Source organism: Phallusia mammillata, chromosome 3, assembly GCF_965637545.1.
Source record: "Phallusia mammillata chromosome 3, kaPhaMamm4.hap1.1, whole genome shotgun sequence".
Lineage (NCBI taxonomy): Eukaryota > Metazoa > Chordata > Ascidiacea > Phlebobranchia > Ascidiidae > Phallusia > Phallusia mammillata.
In genome coordinates, this window is record NC_137254.1 from 8,831,498 (window position 1) to 8,856,729 (window position 25,232).

Below are 25,232 nucleotides of genomic sequence, written 5' to 3' on the forward strand. Positions count from 1 at the left end.
ACGCATGTGGAATCTGTGATTGGCCTGGAAGTACAGAATGTTTCCATCCTGTGTTCAAAACACCAATTAGCAATTATACGGGATTTACCTCTGCGGTCTCACGCAATCAAGCACTTGAAGTATATAAATCACGTAATGGGAAAACTTACAAGTCTCGTCCGCTCTTACTCATGACGTCAGTGCGAATATTAGGTCATTTACGTTACAGAACCACTTTCAAGTTTTGGTCAATTTCTGTATGCTCTACAAATGGATACGATCCCAAAAAAGCTATATTAATGTACATTTAATTTATTACCCAGTGCGGTGTGGTATGGCACTATTTTGATACGCTCTAGTGGAGGTACGTAACCCTTATGATTACGTCATAGAGAAACATATTTAGGGTATTCCCTGACCTGTAAACCAGTGTAAAAGCAATTTTTGAGATGGAACTTATTTAAGAAACCTCACGCTTTTTCTGTTGTTGAAGTTTATTTATTTTAACCTGTTGTTGTTGCTCTATTTACAACCTAACCATATGTGACGTTAAGCGTACCGTGACAAGGTTACTGTTTTTGTGTTAAAAAGGGTTAAGAAGAAGGAAGTAAAATTAGAAAAGGGAACTGAAGCTGTCCAAAACTAAAATCGATTCGACCGTAACAAACAATGCCCGAAAAATTTGTTGCATTAGATCCAACTTTTGCCATGCTATCAGATGAAGAATGCTGTACATAGCAAACAACATTTTGAAAGAGCTTTTTAATATGTGTAGGTTTCACCAAAGTTTAACTGATGATTGTTAAGCTATATGTTTTAGGATTTTGGATATCAATATCGTTAGGTACGTCATAGGGTTAAGAAGAAAATACACCAGACCCAGATTTTGTATCCTGTTTGCAATTGCAGTTAAACATTATATGTGGTTTACTAATATGTTGTCACCAACAAATCATTTTAGGATTATTTTTAGACCTTTTTAGGCTACATTTTTAGGTTATTTTTAGGCTAATCACAAAAGCAATGCGATACATAACTTGACTTGAAAAGGTAAAAGAAATTGTAGCACAGTTGAACTAATCCAGTCTGTAGAGTGTGGCAGCTCCACGCGCGATTGTTTAAAAAAATATTTACCTGCCAATTTTGGGGGATTGCACGTAGGAAATTCGCATGAAAAGCATTTAATTGCACTGCCTTGACCTCTTTTACTTGTTTTGCGCCTGCTGAAATTGACCTTGCACGCCAACTTATGGGTCGTGCACGCGCGCACGTGGGATATTTTGGTCCTGCATGCCCGAGATCTCGTCGGAAACTGCCATACTCTGCAGAATGGGAACTAATTCATTCACCAAGTCAGAAATAGCTGCACTGCACTTTATTGAGATGTTATAAACTTGATGGAGGTAGTCAAGTTGAAACCTAAATGCAAACCACAGTGCAATTGTTTGCGGCTGTTTCAAAAATACCCCTTGTTTTTTATGTTTTTAACTAAACATTTGCTCAAATGCTTTTTATCTTCCAGCATTAAACTTGTGTTAGGAAAGCTCCAACAAATATGTTGATCATTGTGGAACATTGAAATAAATCAAGAGTCTGTTTATTGTCCTCGCAATGTCATTACTAGAGGATATAAATGTAAGTACCAATTTTAAAGGTGCCTTTTCTCTAATTAAAAATAAGATTTAATTGAAACTGCTGACAAAAATTGAACTCTTGTTAGTTATGAAAAAATATCATTTTGTATTAACCATGAAAAGAATCAAAATGAATCTTTTTATTTACACAAACATTTGGCCAAGCATTTTTTTGATTAACTTGTTTATGCTGGCAAGCAGACAAGTTTCATAATGTAAGGCACAAGACTGAATTTCAATCCTGTCAGCTGCCTGCTTATAAACTGATAACATATTGATACATATAATTTATCAGTTCGTAATTATGGGCTTCGTTCCCTGAAGGGGACACATTTTTTCTGTATGTATTTTTTTTTCTTTGTTTCTTTTTTGTTTGTATTTTGTCTCTATAATGCTGGCTTGTGTTACGCATTTAGTCAAGAAAGGCTTCTTTACACTTTTCCAAATTTACACACATTTTAGTTAGGTATCCAAATTTGGTCCTCCTCCCAGCGGTTTACCTATAGGCCCCTAAAATGTGAAATTTAAAAAATGGCTCTACTTCCTAAAGTAATTATCCGGGGGTTATATATTTTGTTAGATAATGCATTGTAAATTTAGGAACACTATACACGAACTTGAAAAGTGGTTTAATTACAAACATAATTGCCAAGGTAGTGGTGTATATAGAATACATCGTTCAGACGTTTCGACAATCTCTGTTGTCATCTACAGCTGGATTGAAAACATGCACTGATGATGACAACAGAGATTGTCGAAACGTCTGAACTATGTATTCTATATAAACCACTACCTTGGCAGTAATGTTTGTGATTAAACAGCATTGTAAATTATTTTGTAACTTTTGGTTAGATTTACCCCTTAACCCTAAAATATTCACTTTTAGGTTTATTGGTCCATCAGATAATGAAAATAAAAATCCTAAAATTTAAAAAAGTTATTGTAGTGGGTTTCTCAGTAATTGTTTAACATTTTAGCTCAATTGGGAAAATTGTTTTATTTACAAACCCGAGTAAGTGAATGTGTGTAAAAAATTTATATAACCAAGTAAGTCTCAATTTAGGGATTCACTGGTTTACAATTGTGCAGGTTTAATACGGAGCAGAAGGTCTCAAGGTCTCTGCTTGGCGCATGAACTGCTGTTTCACTTAGCGATATTTTCACTGATTAGAAATGAACCGTTTTGCCAGCGATGCTACATGTTTTATTATGTTAACATGCACATTCTAAGTTTAGGCGAAGATTTTATACATACCTTTACTGTTATAAAACTTGATGACCGGTATTTCGATTTATTACATGTCATGATGGTAAAAAATGAATTACACGTCTCCATAATCATGAATAAATGATCATCAAAAGGTCATTGTCATGACAATGAGATGTTACTGCAGGTCTATAGTAAACATTTTGTGAAACAAAGTTGAGTGAAGAACAATCTCGTTATGTTAACGTTTGTGCAAAATCTCTTCTTAATAAATATGAATTGTTTCACTACTTCAGTAAAAACATAAAATGCATTGTGCAAGTCAAAATATTTATTCGCTTGTTTACAAATGAAGTGGTGTAATGCAGAGCGGGTGGCCTCTGCTTGATGCTTGACAGACGTGGAAGGTCAACTTGAAACAACCAGGTTTTTTTAAGGTTTGGTTTGGGTGACCGCTAAGTGGTTTTAAGAGACCGCAAGTGTTTCATTTAAATACCAAAAAATAGCCATATTTGCCTAAATGAATTATTTATTAGGGTACTGGCAAATTTTGGGAAACCACAGGAGAAATTTGGGGAACGTTTCAGTAAAAACACTGATTGCAACCACAGTTAAGAACATTTTTTTGTAACAACAGAGCTTCTTTATTTGAGACAAATAAATCCAAGAATCAATACTTAAGTCATGTATAAATTAGACAAAATGGTATTGTTGAACAATGACTGTGTGCCATTAAAAACTATGTCAAAAGGTTATTAACCGGTTGTTCGGTATCTGCACTGTGAGAGGTTACTACAAGGTCAATGGTATTCATGTTGTGAAACAAAGATGATTGAAAAACATTTTGTTATGTATACCTTTGTGGCAAAATGCTTTTGAATTGTTTTGTGTTTAAAAACTCACCTTGGATGGCAATACCGAGGTCAAAGCAAGAGATTGAATTAGACATATTTTTCCATTCTTTTTTACCGCTTTTGTAATTATATGACAATAATGGGTTAATGCTTTCTAATAGTTTGTTCTTAAACTCTAAAAATAACCAGATCAATTTATAAGCTATCGTACACTGTACTAGTCGCATTCAGTGTTATTTACCCTGATGAAGACGACCTGTATAGGACGTCGAAACGTCGAAATAAAATCACATTTGCCAGAAGAGCTCTTTAAACTTGAAACCAGATCAATTGTTTGTCATAAGTAATTAATCCACAGAAACACATGGGTGGGGACCCACTTGCTTTTGCTTGCAAAAACAACCATATGTGTAGATCAAATGGTGTGTATAGTAAATTGGTCAATAAGATATAGAATATATAAAATGGAAGTATATTAGAAAGCCATTTTTTAGTTTTTAGTACAGAATCTGTAGTCGGTTTTCTGGGAAATGTTTTGACTGTTTTAAAACTTGCACTTGACAGCAATATTGAGGTCAAAGCTAGCATAAATTTTCAGATGAATAAAAGTTTTTTTTCTACATTTGTAACTATATGACAATACAATAATAGAAAAGAATATGGACTAAGCCTTTTTTAGCTTGGGCTGATGCTTTGTACTGGCTTGTCCATAAGATCTAAAAATAATTGCACCATATTTGTACCGTAACCAGGTCACATAAACACATTTGTGGGGACCTAATCATTTTTGCTTGCAAAAACAATCGTGTCAGTAGGAAAGTAGTGTTTATACTAGTAAATTGGTTCTATGTGATATAGAACATATAAAACATAAATGGGAAAGTCACCATTTCCAGTTATTTGCAAGTGTACTGTGGACAATTTTATTTGAATTTTTTTGTTTTAATCATTCCATTGGGTTTGTACAGCTGCCTGAATTCAATCCAGATGACATTTTGTGCAATCCTAAATCATATCGCATTGGGGGAGGAGGTTTAACTCGTGTGTGGGTTGGTTATAATAAGATTTTGAAGCAAACTGTTGCTATTAAAATTTTCCGACTTACTGGTACGCAGAAAGATATTTTGCAAATTGTGGAACAGTAAGTTATACTTGCTACATTTTTTTGGTGTTCGTAAATATGTTTCTAAACTAAACTGTTTAACCTTTAGTGCTAAAGAAGAAGGAAAACTAATGCAATTAGCCAGACATGAAAATGTTGTTCAAGTTTTTGGCTTTGTCAAATGGCCATCTGCTTTTGGAATTGTAATGGAATATTGTGAATGTGGAAACCTTAAAGAACTACTTCAAATTATCCACAACAAAATAACTTTATGTGTTCACATCTTGTCACAAGTAGCAAGTGGAATTGCATTTTTACACAATTTACCTGATCAATTTGTAATTCATGGTAATCCAAATCCATACAATGTACTACTCACAAACAAAATGGATGTAAAATTATCTGGTTTTGGATTTGCTGAATTAGTCTCATCATCAGATGACTCCAGAATGAGCAAAACCCAAAAACATGTTTTTACGCCCTTTTACGCAGCTCCTGAAAAACTTATCAAACCTGCAATGAAACCAACAAAGGCACTTGATGTTTATATATTTGCCATTTCAACTTATGAAGTGCTTACTGGGAGAAAGCATTTTTTCGATGCAAAACCTGACTTAGAAAAAATCTATAAACAAATGCGATTTGCAAATGCCCAGGACCAACAAACTGTAAAAGTAATTATGGATATGATAGAAAAATGTTTGAATGATGATCCTTTGAAGCGTCCCAGTATGAAAGAGGTTGTAGATGTAGTGCTAAAATTACTTGATGAGCAATACAAAGATGTTATACTTCTGCAAGCAGAAACTGTCACATTAAGTGTCTGCAACGCGTTTGATTTTAGTAATCTTGAAAATTTGGTTCCAATCAGCAATCTTACACCATTTCATCCCATTACTCATACAGTACCTTCTGTTAATATTTATACGTCAATAGGTACATGTGAGTATATTTATGTGTACATAATCACAAATTTCAAAATACATTTTGCATTTTACAATAATTCCAACCAAAGTCTTAATACTTTCTTGGTAGTTGACAAACTTTAATACATTGTGGTGTAACACATATTAATTGTTGCACCATTACAATACAGCTAAACAATGCATTGCTTAACTGCAATATGAACATACACACTGGAGTCATTTTATGGTTCCTGTATAATGGTCTGCAATAAAATAAGTTTTACCAGCTTACAAAGTCAATTAAATTTGGTAAGTGAAATAGAACATGGCAAACTGTGCAATCTACCCTTGTATTAAGTATCACCTATGACTATAACTTAAGATACACTCAATAGCAAACTTAAGGAACCTGATTTGAATTGATAACAGAATTGTCATTAGAGGTGATTACTTTGTAATTCAAATGGAATGCGGTAACATTACGTTAAACAGGCTAACATAAACAACAAGTGCATATTTACTTTGCACTACATTTTTAATTTAAAAGTATATTTCCAACATGAAAATACTACATTGTAAAGGGGTCAATGACTAGTTGAATGCTGTTAAGAGTCCACAAAAACTACCCTTACCAATGTACACAACATTGAGTATAGCCTAGTAAAACAGCACAAAAATAATTTAGCACAATGTAGAAAACAAAATATGTATTCGACTAATTTTTTTTGGAAATTTTTACATTAACATATATTTGTGATTCACTATTTTTTGATAGATTACAGATCACCACACTTTCATTCTACCCATGTGGCTGATTCTTTTTTGGCCTCAGATGTAAAACTCCTCAGAGGTAAAAAACAGTAATAAAATATTTGTCAAAAATCACATTATATTGAACAAATTTGTGTTTAACTTGTTAATTAGTTTATATTAGTATTGGTACCTTTTCCAAAAGCAGACATATGTTTTAATTTTTTTCTTGTATTTAAAACCTTGGTGATTTTTCTTAATAAATCACCAGTAGAAATGAGTATTGACTTAATCTGTGTTCATTTTGTGTAACTACAGTACAACTCTTATGTAGCTGCAAACTGGTTTGCTCTTCAAAAATCTGGTCATTTCTTTTTTGTAATCCTTATGTATGTGATTTTTTAAATTTTTCTGTCGAGGCAATTTGATTTGTTTTTGATGTTTTGGTAGAAAATTCAATGCATTCTAGTGTGTTAATTACCAAGGCTGTATTCAACATTTTTCAAGCATTTTTTTATTCAAATAATTCAGTTAAATGCAATGCACTATTTGGTTTATCAGGACAGTTTTTAAATTTGATGAAAAATATCCGAATATAAAAAACACTTAAAACTGTGGTCTTATTAAAGTTAAAAATCAGCTTGCGTATGTGTATTAAATGTCCTGTTCATTATTGTGTCATGCATGGTTACTGAATATTAAAGATAAACATCACCCCTATATGATTAGACTTAATTTGAAATACTGACAGGAATAGTTAACTAGATCACTAAGGAGTATAAAATATTTATTTAATTGGTGTTTTACAAGAAATTATAACATCAACATGCAATTGTGACCCATTATTTTAATAGGCAGCTTTTCAACGGCTCAATGTTTCTCAGGATCAAATGTAAACGAACCAGTAGTCAAAAGGCCACTTGTAAAAGAACCAGTTGTCAAAATACCACATGTAAAAGAACCAGTTGTCAATATACCACTTGTGGAAGAACCAGTTGTCAAAATACCACTTGTAAAAGAACCAGTTGTCGTAATACCTGATGTCAAAATATTAGAAGGTAAAAAGCACTTAAAAATGTCTTCTCATTAAATTCCAACACACTATTTTTGTAGGCAGCATTTCAACGTCTCTCAAGTGTGTTATACTTGTCCTGTTTAGTATTATTTTTGTAATTAAGTACCTTTTCTAAAAATGACCTACTTTAATTCCACTATGCCAATATAGCCTTGGTGTTTTTGAAACTTTAGCAGTAGAAATGGATATTGCCCTAATTTATGGTGTTGTTGTTTTTTTCTAAACAACACTACAACTATTTGTAGATGCAAAATCCTTAACCCTACCTGATAAGAAGGGTGTGAAGTATTCTGAATCACAGGCAACTGATCCCAAAGAAGGTAATTTAATAGTTGACATAAAGTGTTTTGTTCTGCATTTTTATTCCCTATGTCAATTGAAGGCATTATATCAAGTCAAGTCTGTCTCGCGAGCATTATGGCAATGTACAGGTTAGAGAAATCTCTAAAAAATCGAATTACAAGCAAAATTGCACAGGTCAAACTAGGTATACCCTGCTGTGAAGCTGACATACCCTGCATACAAGGCAGGCAACAGTGCTTGATTTGACTTTTCGGGTGTTTACCACTTAACCTGTTTAACTTAGTTGGTAGAGCGCAAGTCTTGAAAACAAATCTGTTGTGGGTTTGAACCCCAACAATCCTGTCACTTGTCATATGGGAATGCGTAGGAGACCAGCTTGATTCATTATAAAAACTTCAACAAGTCTGACACTTTATAATTTGTGTATGAGTATGCCAGAATTGCTGGCCTGCATGGATGCTTCTGGGCTAATTCCAGTATGAATATATTCATTGTTCTGTATTATAACATACTGTATTACAAAAGGTATCTAAATGCAACTTACCACTTCTTACAATTTTGCATTGTGTTGTACTTGTTAACATTTTTCATGTAATTTGTAGTTGCATCTAGCTCTGGTGTGACTTCCCTGATCAATCCAAAACAAATTAGAGTAAGTTTATTATGTTTGTTTAGTTAATTTTTCCTTTTAATGACTTTGGTTGCAACTAAATATTTTCTGTTTTGGTGCCTTAAAAGAGAAAATACATGACAAACCTGTTATTTTTAAAAAGAAAAACATGTAGTGACCTCACTACCATGTTCGCTTATGCGCATCGAAGTTAGCTATTTGCGCTATTGCCTTTTTCTTCACACCGGTTTCGCGTTGTCTACCTCTTGCATGTTTCTGACATGACTCGTACATGGTGCCGCTGCTCAATAAAGCTATGGCCAAGCACTTCAGGCATATAATTGTTTTCAGGATTATCCATTTGTGGAAGCAGATGTTGATGAAACTGGTGCAACGCTTAACGTTGGTGATTGCAAAGTTACTTTCCCGGTCGAGGCTGTTTGGGAAAAAGTTCGAATAAAAATTTCTGTGCTTTACCAAGAGGCTGATGATGTTGTAAGTACATGCTTAATTTCATTTTTCATTTTAAGTCATTTAGTTCTGTCACAATTTGCAAAATATACAGAACACAAATTTATTGCTAAATTGAATACTCAAATTTGTTAAACAACATTAAAAGATAGATAATTTGTTTTAGATACGACTAACACCTGTGCTTCGATGCGAACCACATGGATTATTGTTCAGGAAAAATATTGAAATTATTCTTCCAACTTTTTACCATGCTGAAGGAGATGCACTGGATGTTGCTGTAAGTAATTATGGGTCCCCTTTCCTGATATATGGGCCCTGTGCCCATCATTGTGTTTTACCTCACAGCACTAAACTTTCTCATGTTTTTTTTTTCTTGAACTGCATAACTTTGCATATGTTGCCCATGAGTTTCTGCCTGCAGAAACATCTAAGGATATAAAAGATGGTGGCCTATATGGGACCCAATATAAATTAAGCATAGGAATTAATGTTTTAAAATAAATTATTTGGCATGTGCAAAATCAAAATGTGCTAAATGACCCTTCTAGTGTTTGTTTGTTTTTAATATAAATCCAGAATGACTTGAGTTTCTTGCAAAAAAAGGGCAATCATAACTTGAAATCTACAAACTTGTGAGTTTGGCATTTCCATTGGCGCCATCTTGGTAAGATGTTTCTTTGTAGTTAACACATCATGTTTTGCAAGGTGCGGAGAGCAAAAGACAAATTTTCAAGTTTTGAAAAAATTGGAATGGATCTGCTGTGTAATGACACACGACATTTTAAGTTCACCACAGATCAATTTTCACTGTATGTATGTTTAAACCAAATATTTAGGATTTGAGTGTTTTTATTATTGTTATTTGCTTTAAAGGTTTGATTACATACTTTTTGATGCAAGCAAACGAATGAACTTGTTAAGGGAAAAGGTGCTGATATTTGGTGTCAGACCAAACACTGGAGAAGCGCCATTGGAAATTGTTTGTTGTGTGTTGGTTTGCCACAACAAGGAATCAGCAGTGAAGCTCAACAACATAAACAAACTGGTGGAAACACATTTTCTCCTCAGGTATTTATGGTTAATTATTCCTGTAGAAGATTCATATGATTTTAATCCATTTTGTTTCAAACTAATGCTGGTATGTTTCAAATGTTAAGCAGTTGTTAGTAGGATTTTTATTTTTTATTATGGATACCCTTTTCTAACAGGGACACATTTTGATTTATTTGTTTGTTTGTTTTTCTTTACTGAGGTTTGTCCATGACATAGTAAATTGCTAAAATAGGATAAAGAATATGCAAAATGGTAGTATATTAGAGAGCCACCTTTCTAGTTTTAAACAAATTAGAGACACAATACTTCGGTTTTGTATAATTTAGGCAAAATGTTGTGGTTAAACATAATAGAATAATCACATGTTACTAGATTGCATGTAGCAATCATAGTAGATTATATTATGTGATTACGTTATATAGGATATATAATATAATATACAACACACATAATATACAATACAGACACTTGATTGGATTAAAAGTTGCTTTTTTGACAAAGCTAAATATTTGCAGATATGAAGATTACAAATTGGAAGTGCTATTAAGAGGTGAACATTTAGATGTCCTCAGAGCAAAAGTTAGAGATGCCAGATGTGAAAGAGATGAAACACTCTTTCCGATGAAAAAGAACAATGGCCATGGTTGGATAAATGACTATGTGGAAGTTTGCTTGAGATCAGAATCTAATGAAACATTAGTTGAAAAGATTGTTCCAATCAACAAAGAAGACAGAGGTAATATAATACATTTTTCCCCACAAATTTTAATCATGGTTTATCAAAGAATGTGTTTTTTAACAGTGCCACGTCCGCAACCTGATGTCACAACCAGCTTTAGTCGAAGTACTTTTCACAATGCTACTGTGAATACTAGTTTAAGGCACAACGAGAGAAAAACAGATTCATTCTGGTCAAGGTGCACTTTATTGTAGTTCCCCAAAACTAATGGACTGGATTTTACAATTTTTTTAACTTTGTGCCAAAAAAAGCAATATACATATCGATTGGGTTGAGTTTATTTTGCTTTATAAAAGAACACATAACTACACAACTACTTAGACAGCTGAGCATCCTTAAAACGTTATGGGGTGCAAAACGGTGGATGGCATAATTGGTAGATCATGACTAAATGCCCTGCAGCTACACCGTAATAATAAGGGATTGCAAAAGCTGATTGGTTTTGGTCACATCCCAAAAAATCAGTAGTGTAATTTGGTGGTTATTTGCATGTAAAGTAGCAAGTTAAAATTGACATTTAAAGCCGCGCAGTACTTAAATCAGCAGTTCCCAACCTGTGGGTCGCGACCCCAACTGGGGTCACCTGACGATTTGCCTGGGGTCGCCTAAGGGAATGGCTCCCAACTCATTTTAGGCCATAGACTAGTTTAACAAATAAAAAACAAAATAACTGGGCACCACATTCCTTCCCTTTATTGTTTGTTAAAGTATGTACATTAAACCAGTAACTATATCTGGGGTGGATCTTTAATTTTCGAAGACTTAATTGTTTTCACAAAATGCTAATCATGCCTTGTATTACGTAATAATACTGCATTCACATAATCATCAAGTCAGAACCTGGCAACTTGGTTTTTATTCTCGCGATAATATCACTATCCTCCAATAATAACTTAATAGTCAACAGAACTAAATTTTAATTTGTAAAATTTCAGGCTGTTAATGATGCATCGAAAGACAAGTATTAGGAAAAGTTTCTAAACATTGCTAAACCAAAAAAACGTTAAAGGGAATTGTTCCAAATCAATATCATTTTTAAAACATTTTTTTGTTAAAATTGACGAACTTTGCTTTTTATTAAAAGTATATTGGGCTTTGAGTTGGAGCTCGTTTGGCTGCACGCATTAGTGATATCATAATTTAAATCCACCACCTTGCATTTTTGTAAAACTCGGCGCCTGTGCGTGGGTCACTACAACTTGGGAACTGTTTTAAGGGGTCGCGGCACCAGAAAGGTTGGGAACGGCTGACTTAAAGCTTTTTTACTGTGTCAAGTACAATAAAATTTATTGTAGTACTTGTAAACATAAGATTACCCATGTTGGATTTCATGTGCTAAAAAGTCCCAAGCTTTTCTGTATTTTGCTTTTATACTTTTGTATGTTATCGCTGTTAAGTATCTTGGTAAACTGCAATATATATGTACCTGTTTCTATGCATCACATTATTGCTTGCTGCGCTTCATGCTTTTTTAAACTGTGTCATGCCTAGCTTACTACGTTGCTTAGTTTTTTTATGATTTTTTTCAACAGTTGAGTATTTGCCATTAAAAAAAAGTTACATTGTTTTGTTTGTTTTTTGTATTATCTTGTATTCTAACCTATTTGTCAGTCAAGTTCATCATGTTTTATATTTTTAAAATCGTTAACTATTTCTATGCAAGTACAGTTGCTTAAAAAAATACTTTGCATTTTTATGCCATTTAAATTGTTTTTGGTGTAGGTAACTGGAATTTAACTAAACACCTAAAGTTGTTTGTTTGAATACATTTTTTGTGTGTTAAACTTTGTGTGCCAAGAGATGCATTAAAAGTGTTACATGACAACTGCTGGCATACCCATGTACTTTGTCTATTGTTGGAATATGCTGGAACATTTGTCTATTCTTATCAGTCACAATAAAGTTGCAAATGAATTGTTTTATCATTTTTCTATTTTGTGCTTCAAGACTCAGTACTTTGTGTTGGGCAATATTCTGTTGAAATAGAGTTTACTTAACTGGCTACATTGTTGAATGGACCCACTTACTAAAACATAGTGGTGGTACACCATAATTAAAACTGCCAACAGTTGCAAAAAGTGGCGAAGTTTCATGTCGCTTGACCTAGTGCATTTTGCATCGATGGGATAAAAATGTAAATTGTTACTTTGTTATACTTGTTGTCATTTGGTTACTTCTGTCTTAACAACTACAGGTAGCAATGACTTTGCAAACATGTTAGTTCATTTGTCATTACAGTTTTAGATAGGTAGGTATGATTGGATGGCCTGCTTAACATAACATGGCACCGATTATAATTACATAATATACATAATATAGTGTTTAAAGTTGCATGGCTGATTGTCACTTAGTGTTAGTTTTGCTGGCATGGTCTTGTTTGTTTAATTGTTTAGCAAAGTACTTGTTCCCAAAAAGTAATTTGTTTCCAAACAAAAAATAATGTATCTGTATGCGTGCTTACCCAGCATATGATTGAAACAGGCTTTGATCAATTTACTTCTAACATGGTGAGATGTGTTAATCCCTTCACAGATGGCAAACATCAATAATAAAACTATATATTTGAAAATGATGCTACAGCAACTAACAAAAGTGTAAACAAGTACACCACAAACAGCAAATAAAAAACACCAGCAGTTGAAACACCAAGATGGTTGATCAAGTAGTTAGTACAACTACTATATTGGTTTCAATCCTGCACATTTAACAACACTGCTCTTACCCAGTGGAATCTGATTGGATGAAGTTAATAAAATCAACAAATCCTTAAGTTGGAAAAAAACTAAGCTCAGTGATATATTCATCATGAACAAAGAATCACCCGCAAACCGAGGATAAAAATAATACAAACAATGCAAACTATTACAAAAAATTAACAACAACAACAACAGAATGTATGGTTCAAGTGCATATTATCAGTACTATAAAGTGTAACATGATAAAAGTATAAAATTTGTAGCACACTATATAGCGAAAACAATTTGACTGAAGTGTCCACCATATCAGTTTGCAGAAGATAAAATGGAAAGCTTCTGCCACACAAATGAAGAATCGGTTGTTTTCTGGAACATCAGGTGTAAATTTAAGGACCTAAAAAAGATTTTTTTTAAATTTTACATTTGCGTTATTCAACCTAATGCAAAGTTGGACAGACAGTGTTTATATCCAACATTTTGCAGATTTCAATTGAGACAGCTATTTTAACAGCAGACTTATTGTGAGCAAATAGCATTCAGTTGGTTTCTAAACAAACTGTCATTTTTCAGAAACTGTTTTAAGTTCACCCATATTATGTAATTAGTGGGACCCAAAAGAACAGTAATTGACCTCCATGTTCAACAACTTGTCTAAATATTGGAGCTGCTAAATGCACCACAACTATCGACACCAAACAATAGTTTAATATGCAAAATGTACTGCAGTATTTTTGTCAAGCTAGTGTGAAGATATACAGATCACACTTTTCTAGTTATGAAACTATTAATTTGACTAACGGTTTGCCCACCAGCAACAAGTAACTTATATAACTTCACACCATTTGGATGAAAAGCTGACGAAAAACAAACTACAGTGACCCAACTAACATTCCATTACAAGTTTATGCCATACTGGTATTGTTTGTAAGCATTGACCACCAGTGGCATTTGGAGCAACTACCACTTAGGTCAGCAGGCACACCTGCATTTCACAATCACACAACCATTCTGCCCTCACAACACCACTTAGACACAAGAGTATTTTTCATGCAGTAATTGGACATGTATGCTAAGTAACTACTGTATTGCCTAATAAAACAAAAGAATGAAAAAAATGTCTTGTCTTTACCATTGTTATCAGCGTCTCCCACACGCATATGATCAATTCTCTGAACATTAATGTTATGGACCAAAGGAGGGGGAGGAGCTGAAAAGAAAGATACTTTTGTTATATTTTTTAGCTGTCCTATTTAGTGGAGGTCAGTTGTATAAATCAGCAACCACTTTTGAAACACAAACTAAAAAAATGTAGTGTTCAAATAAACTAATTGTGATTTATATTAATTCTTGATCACTATGGCATGAGCAATATGTAATTAAATGAGGTAAAGAAACTACAGCGATTTGCATGCTACATACAAAACATAACATTTTGTATTTGCCCACTAAACCATAATTTTGGAACAAATTGCTGTTTGAATGTGAATAAAAAAACAGAGAACAAATGTTTTGCAGAAATCATGTAAACAGGTATTTGGAATTAGGATGAAGATAGAAAATAAATGTCTACAAAATGTTATGTAAAAAGGTATTTTAAGGTTTTTTTCACCATGTTGAAAAGATTTGGGAAAATTGTTACCATTAAAACCTGCACTGGGATAAACAAGATAAAAAGGGGCCCTTAAAATACATTAAATCAACAAAATATTAATACCAAGATGATAAGCTGTGATTGTATGATAGTCATCATGAAGGGTTTTGTGATCAGATTTCACAGTGACTTTTATTCTTTTATTGATCATGCTCTGTTGGTTTTGCCTGGTCAAAAGAAATGTTTTTTCCACTCATGATCTTTCCCAAACTCTCTCCACCTTGTTTGCATCATTGGGATTAATGTTGATGTCTTCTCCTGTGACTTGCAAACTCAGATTTTGATCGCTGTACCTACATAAGCAAAAAAAGTTCACATCTGACCATTTAGAACCAGTCTGCAGAACATGGGGATTTTAGTTCACATCTGACCGTTTAGAACCAGTCTGCAGAACATGGCATTTCCTGATGAAATCTTGGGCATAAAGGACCAACATGACCCGTAAGTTAGGGTGCCTATCAATTCCACCAGGCAGAAAGAGGTCAAGATGGGCCACATAATACATGATTTCCACATACAAACCCCAAAATTTGAGTGCAAACTTTTTTTTCATAAAAAATCATGCTTGCAGTTGCCATACTCTGCAGACTGGGTCAAGAATATGTGCTTTATTCCATGAAAATTAGGCTTCAAATTAAAGTTCCCCATGAATCAAAACGGAATGTGCTATTACTGGGAATATTGTAATAAAATATGTACAAAACAATTTTATTGAAAAACATTTATCAAACATACTTTACATTTTTTTTAAATAACCAATCACTTTTCATCACTTCAGGTTTCACCAAAAAAACAAAAAGCACTAAAATGTTTGTTGCAAACTGCTAATGAAACTTAAAACTTCTTACTAACAGCACAGGAAAAGTGGTTTCTATGACTTGTTTAAGACCATCAAGGGCTACTTCAGTGTTGTTGGAAAGTAACACATGTGCATCGATCTGCTGTGGTTCTTCATTTGCATCAGGGGTAACAGCCAGCACTAACGTGATTTCTTTTCTCCATCCTATGTACTCTTGAACTCCCAAAGGTACAACGTCATAACTGCATTAAAAAAAAAAACAGTTTATAGCATTTGACAAAATGCAACTTAAAAAACACCAATTGCTAGAATGATAGCTTTGTATGATATTGTAATTAAGGCACAGAGATGTTTATTAACTGCACTTATTCAATTGTATTTTTAATTTTTCTTTAACAAAAAGCTCTTTTACTTTAATTAAAATTTTAAAAATTCTAATAGAAAAATTTAGAAACACGTACATTGAAAAACGGTCCACCGTAAATCGGAATGACTTGTCGGATGTGGTTGTTCCACTTCCGATAATGACATATTTGTTCCATGTTTTTAATTTTCTAACCTATAAGGAAAAATATGAACAGTATTACAATAAATATCAGAGATAGGAAAAACAATAACCTACTATAAAGCTGTATTTGCGTTCAGCGCTGCGGCCAGTCGGAAGGGTAATTTTCACCACTTTATTGAACTTTAGCCCATGAGGTTTGCATTGAAGTAAAGGAGTCAAATGCATCTGTCAACACAAACAATGGGTTATTACTGCCTGATCCATTCTTATTCATGAACAATGCATTAGGAACATCCATAAAAAGCATAGGTACCAATTTTTTGTTTTTCCGACAATCGAAGGCAGCAATTTCAATTTCAACATTATTTTCTAATGCATCTGGTGGAATTTCAACTTCACAACTTGCTACTTGGATTGTTCCACCATCTTTTCCAATTGTTTTTCTTGTTGACCAAAAAAGTTGAAACTCTTGTTTCAGTTCCTAAATAAATAATTGATTGAAGTTGTAAAATTGCATGTGATTATAAAATATACCAGATACAAACTAATCATAACATATGACAAACCTTTAAAATAAGACAGGACTTGGTAAAGTTGTCTTGTTTAGGCAACATAGAATAATCACAATACTTAAAAAAACATGGAGACAAGTGCATTGCCTACATACCCAATAATTAGCTTTTTATGCGCCTATCAGGATTATGTGGATAATTTTTGTAACAAGTAATAGGCTACAGCAGGTTTTGTCCAACATTTGGCATGCATGTCAAGTGTAGCACACACAAATGGCACACAAGCTTTTGCATTCCGATGGTAAACATTAGGACACAGGTCACATAATTAATGTTTTGTTCATGGCTTATATTCTTACCTAAGTAAAGATTATTGTGCAATAAAAAATTACACGACCCAGCCATAAAATTAAAACATAAGCCCCATTGCAAACTATTTGTATATTTTTTGTCGCCTAAACAGAATAAAATACATATTCTTTTTCTAAACATTTCGAAGGGTTCTACATAATGGCCAAATATTCGGATGAGGCCAAACCGTTTAAGACCAGATTATTAAACACGAGTATATTTTGAAACTAAAATTGGCACGGCGGTATTTTCAAGCTGCAGTGTTGTAATCCCTATACAATTAAAGAAATTGTACAATAAACAATTGTTGTCAGTAATAAAAATCAGACCTCCTCTGTAATTTCTGGTACATCATCTTCCAACTTGTGATCTTCATTTCCCATTTCTTCAGTATTAATTTTTTCAATATCAAGATCTTCAGTTTCTATAAAACAAAAATAATGATGAATGTAGTACTTCCACAACAAACCAATCCACAACCAATAACATTATAAATGTAATCTAGAGAAAAAAGTTATTAGTAATAAACACAGAGCGTTTTTAAAAAAGGTTGTATACCGTGGTGGGATTCAGTCGGTTCACACAAGTTCTATAGAACAGTCTAACGAATTTTATGTGATCAGCAAACCGGTTAGCATTACTGGTTATTGTCAATGGATTTTTCAACAGAACCGGCTGACAAAAAAATAATAATCCCACCACTGGTTGTATAGCAACAAGTTTAATCAAAAGCATTACAGTATTTACTATAGTTGATTGCACACAGAAAAAAACGTAAAAATTCAAAATGTTTTTTTAAAAGCAATATGAGAAACAACAGATTGTAGCGACCTCACTACCGTGTTTGCTTATGTGCATCGAAGCATGCTCTTTGCCTTTTTCTTTTAATCACCATTGCTTCTTTATAAATTCCGGTTTCGCGTTGCTCTGCCTCTTACACGTTTCTAACATGATTCGGACATGGTGCCGCTGCTCAATAAAGCTTCGACCGCTTCAAGATAGTTTTTTTCGAGACAAACAAAACTAAAGTTTAAAATTTGAATACCTGTGTCCAATTTACCCTTGTCATGTTGTGACATTTGATTTGATTTGATTTTCATAACAGGTTGAAGATTATTCCTATTATACGTGAGAGGTGGGGATGTTTCTGTGTTAATGGATGCCAATGTCCCTGTAAGCTGTTCAAATGCAACAATGCCTTGGCTGACCTCACTTGATACATCTTGATGACTAAATGTTAGTGGTAAAAACATTTAATTAAAAAAAGTGCAGAATAAAATGATCCATACATAAAAAAGAAGACAGTCCAAAAAATGTAAACATTGTTTATACATGTATTCATACTCATCTAGAATAAAGTGTAACAAACAAGCATTGGCAATGACACTAAAGGTAAATAGCTAAACAGATTAAATTGTGCAAATTTTAGGATGTTTTAAAATTAATAACCGTTTCAAAACAGATCAAGTGACAAAAATTTTAAAATTGACCAAAAAGTACTACCGTAATTTTCCAAGTAAAGTGCGCCCCCGTGCATAATACGCACCCTAAAAATGGCATGTCGATGCTGGAAAAAAGCCTGTACCCATGTATAATACGCACCCAAATTTTTACTCTTAAATCCGTAAACGTAAAATTATTTCAGAAAAAAGATCATCTTTTGAAACAACCGGATGTTATTCTGCCGGTCAGTATCACTGCACATGCGCTCGCAAACTCGATAGCGAAAAATGTTTAGGATTTGTGTAGGGTACATCGTGACAGCAAACGAGATCTTACTGGTCGCGTTCAAGCGGAACCGATCTTAATACTTGCAGAGAACATTTTTATTTTTAAAACACAAATGAAGTTTAATATGTATCAGATTAAAATACCTAAAAATCAGAATAATTAAATTCAAACTTATATACAAAATTTTAGTTCGATCCGTTGCATATCGGCAATGATATCACCCCATTTACGTTGTCGCTAAATGGGCAGTGTGCAGTATTTGACAATAACACACCATCAAGGATTGCACCATCGCATCAAACGATGTGTCGTCAATTATGAAGTTTACTGATTAAGTGTGTTGGGCAGGATGGCTAAATGTGATGCGCGATTGACAACAAACAAGAAGAAAGGTCTGATTTCAAGTTTTATTTCGAGGCAGATTTTCTTCAAAAATTGTTGTACCCATGCATAATGCGCACCCTAGATTTTAGGACAATAAATTAATTAAATTTTGCGCATTATACACGGAAAATTACGGTAAATGTACCAGTTTTTGAAAGATATTAAAAAGTAAACTTTAATTCAATTGAAGATATAATTTAGTGTGGAATATTGCTAAATATTTACTTATCTCAAAGTGAGGTTTCTTGGTATAATAAAGGTTAATATGTTAACTACTAACAATATATATGAAACAAAATGTTACTTACAATTTAAACAAATCATCCAGTTTCTGTACATCTTGATTTTTTTTCATAAATTTTGATGATTTCTCAAATACACCAGTTAGCACAGCATTGTATCTACAAACAACGGCATTGAGTGAAAGTTCTACCTATGAGCAAATGTTTGGTAACTAAATATCTAACTGGAAATTAGACTTTCTGATATTCCGTTCCACAAACATAGTATGCCTAGTTCAGGGGTCGGCAACCTTGTTTCTACTGCGGACCGTTTTTGAAACTGAAATTGTAATGTGGACAGGCCTTAAAAAAATACAAGTATTTAACAATGAAAATGCATAAATTGGTTTATCATCACTGGAATACATGGGCAAAGAGTTTTAAAGCACTTCACCTGAAAAACTATACCGCCCTGTAATGAACTCACCGGCCTGGTGGTTGCCGACTGCCCCAGTACTTTGCATTGCACCAGCACAAACTGTCCGAGCAGAAATGTGACAAAGTGAAGAACTGTGTTTTAACTTGTTTTAAACAATTTTAGAAAAACAGACTTGTTGTAAAAAACAAATTAATCTTAAATTGTTTACTACTAAGCCAAAATAAGAAAACTGTTAAATGTGGTATAATAAATGTGGTAACATCACAAAGAAAGTTGTTTTTTTAAACTCGCATTTATCACTTTAATGTGTTTGTTTTTTGCAGATGTGTTTTGCAGTAAGAAACTTTTCAGAATTATAACATCAAACAGCAAAGGTGTGTTAGCATAAACGCATATTGTAAATGCAAATGCCAAATGGTAAAGGCAACAATTTTAAATTTATAGAATTCACCTCAGGCAGTATTACGAAGTTAAAGATCACGCCTTTTCCAGCTACCGCATCAAGACATTAAAAACGCATACGAAATAAACCAAACTAGTCATACATTATAATAAATCACTAGTATAAGAAAACTAAATCTAAAATCTGTCATTGTTATAAAAGTGTTTCCAGCTTAAGTTTATCACAAGTAAAAGCTGAGAAAATTAAGTAGGTCATTTACAAAGAATCACATGCAATTACTACAATAAACTCCTTACCCTGAAAATTCCAGAATAGAGAATAAAAATTGTACAGTTGTGGGTTTTAGCCAATCTTTTGCAATAATCTTGTGATCTACATTTTCCTTTTCCACTGTAGCCTCTTGGATCTTGAGTAAAGATACACCCAAATAGGTCTTTTAATGCTAATACAAATTATCTATAGTTAAGTAGGACAATAACAAAAATTAAAGCCAATATTATTTAGTAAAAAACTAAATTTATACCTTTGTAATTGCAAAAACTTAACCTTGTTTAAAATGCGAAAGGTAAATGCACAACAAAGTAACAAAATTTTTTAGTCCAAAGGCCGTGCTTTGCTACACATATATGAATGTAACCATGTTGAAACCAAACTAACAACGCCATATCTGAGCATCAAGACTAGCAACGTTTATTTGCCTTAATACTGATCAGTGACAGGGCAATGCTTAAGACAGCGGTGCACAACCTGCGGCAGTTGAGACGAGTTTGTGCAGCCGTGTAAATGTTTAATAAAATGTATGTACTGGTGGCCATGACATAAATAAAACTCTTTTGCTAAATATTTTGACTTTTAAGCTGCTCTAAACAGATTTTGTGGTACCAAAAAGAGTATTACCAGCCTAGTAGCCATATGTGTCCAACTTTTTGTACACCTATTGTGTGCAAACAATGCGAACAAAACAGGTACCACAAGCATCACGATATAGATTATGACATCATAAACACTAAAAACTGATCTTTATACTGTGCAGCTTAATCTGTGCACCAAGCTATAACAAATATTCTGGGCTTTTGGGACCCTATTAGAGGTGTACATATATTTATATTATACAAACCAATTTCTGTACATCAGTAATTTTAAAACAAAATAGGCAGGTATATTGCGGCGGCCGTCGTAGCAAAACCCCTGGCTTAAGACAAGACACAGTTGTGTCAAGTGAAAATAACATATTACAAAGATGCCATTTTTCAGCTAGCCAATAACAAGCTGATATTGATAATCGCTTACAGGCTGAATATCTGTCTATTCCTAATCATGAGTATATGGTATGTATAGTGCTGATTATTTTTGTGTTATACATGTATCATAACGAAAATACTTACTTTAACTTCCCAAAAATCTGCAGAGTCATTTTTTACAAGAACTGGGAGCGTAATCTCAACCTCTTTTTTAAATTTTAGTTTCAATGGGGAACAAATCAACACCGGTGTAAGAATAAGCTGCAAAAAAGTTACAATTAGTTTAACGTTCCACGGACCATCACATAATTCTGTTGTCTGTGCAATGCAAAGCATCCCCAAGTAGTGTATATGATTAGACTTTTAATCTAAGTTTATTTATTTCAATAAATTACATGGCAGACATACTGCAATAAAAATAGCCATTAGCACAGCATGTCTAACCTACATATAAATACTTTCTAATTAAGGAAACCTAGTTTAAATTTCAAGTTTGGTATATTTCATGCCACAAAAAGGGGAAATAAGCCCCACTGATATGACAAACAAACAAAGTTCACACCAAATAAAATCTGCAAAACTTACTGCGTTGTCAGATTGTTGCTTGTAAAAGCAATAAAGTTTAATTTTTACATCCTTTTCAACAGCATTAGGGGGAATAACAACTTTGCATCCTCCAACTTCAATTGTTCCACCTCCTTTGCCAATTCCTTGCGAAGCATGCTAAACAACAACATGAGCTAATTTTCCCTTTACAAATATATAATGCAGAAATCAAATAACAGTAAGTTAATGGTGTAGAATGTTTTCCCCTACTTTTGTGAAAATTACACAGCATGGTTCAATTATGAAATAAACTTGTTTTGAAGAACGTACATTCATTACTGGGATCAACCTTGGAGCATTCATACAGACATGGAATCATGGCATACTCAAGTATACATCATAGTATGACAGGCCTATTAAAGGTGTTGTATTGAATTAGCTGGTCATCAAGCATCCTAATATAGCAAAGCATAAACAAGAAGTATTTGACCTGGCCCTAAAATATGTAGCTAAAGCAACATAAAGTATATGATGTGCATATTCGATTTAGGTTTTCCAATGTATGACAACCTTGTTAAACCTAGACCAGACGTTAACAACTTAAAATTGTACAAAATGTGAAACCAACCATTTTAAAGGGTTCCAGTTTAAGAGTGTACTATAATGTCTTGTTGTGGTTTTTGAAAACTTGGTGCACGATTAAAAAAAAACATATTAAAGTTATAAAGTAAGATTATGCAATACACATGTCCCTACTTATTTTACATCAATATAATAACCAGATTTATGCAACCAGGTAGACTAATTGGACAAACCACACAATCACTTACAAAAATCTCTTCATTGGAAGCATCTGGCTTCAATGTGGTGATTTGTGATGAGTTAAACATAATTGGTTCTTTAAGTTTCATGTACAAACCATTATCATGCTCCTAAATAATAAAATAAATTTAAGTTACCCATGTCAAACATTTCCAGCATAAAACATTAATAGTTTGTATTTAATTTTGTTGAACAACTTTCAAAAGTTGCATAAACTCAACTTTGTTAATTGTTTCAGGAAGAATGGAAAGGTTAAAAATTTACTACATCATTTTTTGAAACATCACTTAAACCTCTTTTACTTCAGGTTTGTCTCCTTCTTTTTCTTCATCTTTTGATTTGTTTGTGTCAAATTTGTCCCTTTCAGAGTCCATAATGAAAAGTTTGTTGATGTTTTGGACTTTTTTGGATCAGTTATGTTTCCACAGCAACAGCCAATTGATAAAACTTATACCAATAGGTTTATTTTAATGCTACATGGACTAAGTTGTCTAAAGAATAGGCCTGTGAATGTAATGCCACTCAATATATACATGTTTTTTCTAGGCCTGATACTTGTTTGTTAACAGCATGGTATTACAATGATTTCTATAATCAAGCAAAAAATAAATCTCGGACAACTTTACCTATCTCATTTTACATTTTCTAGTCATTTTACAAAAAGCATGACTAATGTAACGATTTGGTGTAGATTAAATATTGTTTTGTATATTTTTCATGAAATTTTCCACTGTCAAACACTTAATCGATGCTTGAGACAATGACCACTTCACAACGCTGTTTGTCCTACTGCTCCAGTCTGTAGAATGTGGCAGGTGCACGCACGATTTTGTTTTGGAACAAATTTTTTTGCACACCAATTTTTTGGGTTTGCATGCGCAAAGTTTGCCCCAAAGGTGTTTAACTGGCCTATCTTGGCCTCTTTTACTTGATTTGCGCCTGCTGAAATTGGTCTTGCATGTGAACTTACGGGTCGTGCGCATGCGCACACGGGACAAGTAGGCCCTGCAGGCACGAGATCTTGTCGGGAACTGCCATGTTCTGCAGACTGGCTACTGCTTACTGTTCTATTTTGGTAAACACTCAGGTGCTCAATAGCTCTCTAATAGTTCTAATGCTTTGTTACGCTGTCCGTTCACTAATGGGTGCCTTCGAATACTACAGGTGCGCTAGGTGCGCTTGGTACCTCGCTTGGTAACCTTTTTTCGTGCAACGTAACTTAAAAATAGTGCAGGTAACTCTCTTTGGTGCGATTAAACTCAGAATAGGTACGACGTAAGTCGAAAATACTACAGCTGTCCTGTTTTTATGCGTCAAATCGTAAATACTGCAGTTAACGTTAAAACACGCAAATAATGCTGGAAAAGTGTTACGATAGTCCCAACACACAACCAAAACCCTAAACTCTGAACCCTAAACCTAACCCTAACCCTAACCCTAACCCTAACCCTAACCCTAACCCCAACCCCAACCCTAACCCTACCTTAAAAACAGTACATACAGCATTATTACGTTACGTCGCAGTAACTACGAGTTTACTCGTTTCAAAAAAGGTTACCTGCACTATTTACGGGCTTTGTTGAATTAGAACGAGTTACCTGTAGTTTACCAAGTGAAGTACCTAGCGGACCAAGCGCACCTAGCGCACCTGCAGTTTTCGAAGGCACCGGTTTTTATGAACCAACGTTGGCAAAACAGGGGATTTTTTTCAGGGGAAATCACCCAGTTAACCGATTGTCAAATTGGCCACTTTATAACTACATAGAAATGTATAACTTCCAACCAGGGTGAAATGAAAACATATCGCCGATCATTTATACAGAGGGTAATATTTCACAGATAATAACGTACAAATTTTGCACGTTGTTACAGGTTGAAAGCTGTATTTTGGGCTGCAAAGCTTTCGATTCAGATGCACCAAGTTCGTGGCCATAGTGTAGACAGAATGACTATGTGAGGTTCAGACGAATTGAGGCTACTTGTGATGATTTGCGTCAAAATACGTGAAGGTATTGTATTTGGTGTTTCAGCAAAATCCCAGTCGAACGGGAACTGAACCCGAAACTTTCCGCGTTGAGTGGTTCAGTTTACTAAACCCAAGCTTGTACCATAAATGACATTTTTTGTTAAAAAAAAAAAACAGAATTAAAAACCTTATGTTTTGTTTAGCATTGAACCTGAACCTGGAACCAACCGAAAAAAATAGCTTGTAGTGTTTTGGTGCTCGCCACTACGAAACGAAT

At 33.8% G+C, this 25,232-nt stretch overlaps 2 protein-coding genes across 9 annotated transcripts; one reads left to right on the forward strand and one right to left on the reverse strand.

The window, feature by feature from the left end:
• The first annotated feature begins 577 nt into the window (after positions 1-577).
• LOC145217865 (uncharacterized) lies at positions 578-12,607 on the forward strand. Of its 4 annotated transcripts, none has more exons than XM_080085231.1 (14): positions 578-823; positions 1,502-1,614; positions 4,643-4,815; positions 4,886-5,718; positions 6,457-6,531; positions 7,286-7,489; positions 7,752-7,826; positions 8,412-8,461; positions 8,771-8,914; positions 9,057-9,170; positions 9,599-9,702; positions 9,767-9,961; positions 10,462-10,682; positions 10,749-12,607. In XM_080085231.1, exons 2-14 carry the CDS (start codon positions 1,591-1,593, stop codon positions 10,877-10,879), a joined length of 2,343 nt encoding a protein of 780 aa, XP_079941357.1. In that variant the 5' UTR covers positions 578-823; positions 1,502-1,590; the 3' UTR covers positions 10,880-12,607. The 4 variants fall into 4 exon arrangements, with proteins under 4 accessions (XP_079941357.1, XP_079941359.1, XP_079941358.1 ...); XM_080085233.1 differs by having other exon boundaries at positions 7,316-7,489; XM_080085232.1 differs by having other exon boundaries at positions 4,886-5,712.
• A 622-nt stretch (positions 12,608-13,229) lies between these two features.
• LOC145219140 (uncharacterized) lies at positions 13,230-23,489 on the reverse strand. Of its 5 annotated transcripts, none has more exons than XM_080086530.1 (15): positions 23,292-23,489; positions 22,998-23,099; positions 22,207-22,344; positions 21,766-21,882; positions 20,677-20,786; positions 19,626-19,718; positions 18,248-18,432; positions 17,532-17,626; positions 16,653-16,820; positions 16,454-16,564; positions 16,293-16,390; positions 15,885-16,073; positions 15,096-15,325; positions 14,511-14,588; positions 13,230-13,775 (listed from the first exon to the last, which is right to left on the reverse strand). In XM_080086530.1, the coding sequence occupies exons 1-13, from the start codon at positions 23,361-23,363 to the stop codon at positions 15,226-15,228; spliced, it is 1,578 nt and encodes a 525-aa protein (XP_079942656.1). In that variant the 5' UTR covers positions 23,364-23,489; the 3' UTR covers positions 13,230-13,775; positions 14,511-14,588; positions 15,096-15,225. The 5 variants fall into 5 exon arrangements, with proteins under 5 accessions (XP_079942656.1, XP_079942655.1, XP_079942654.1 ...); XM_080086529.1 differs by having other exon boundaries at positions 13,230-13,747; positions 23,283-23,489; XM_080086528.1 differs by having other exon boundaries at positions 23,283-23,489.
• Positions 23,490-25,232: the final 1,743 nt, after the last annotated feature.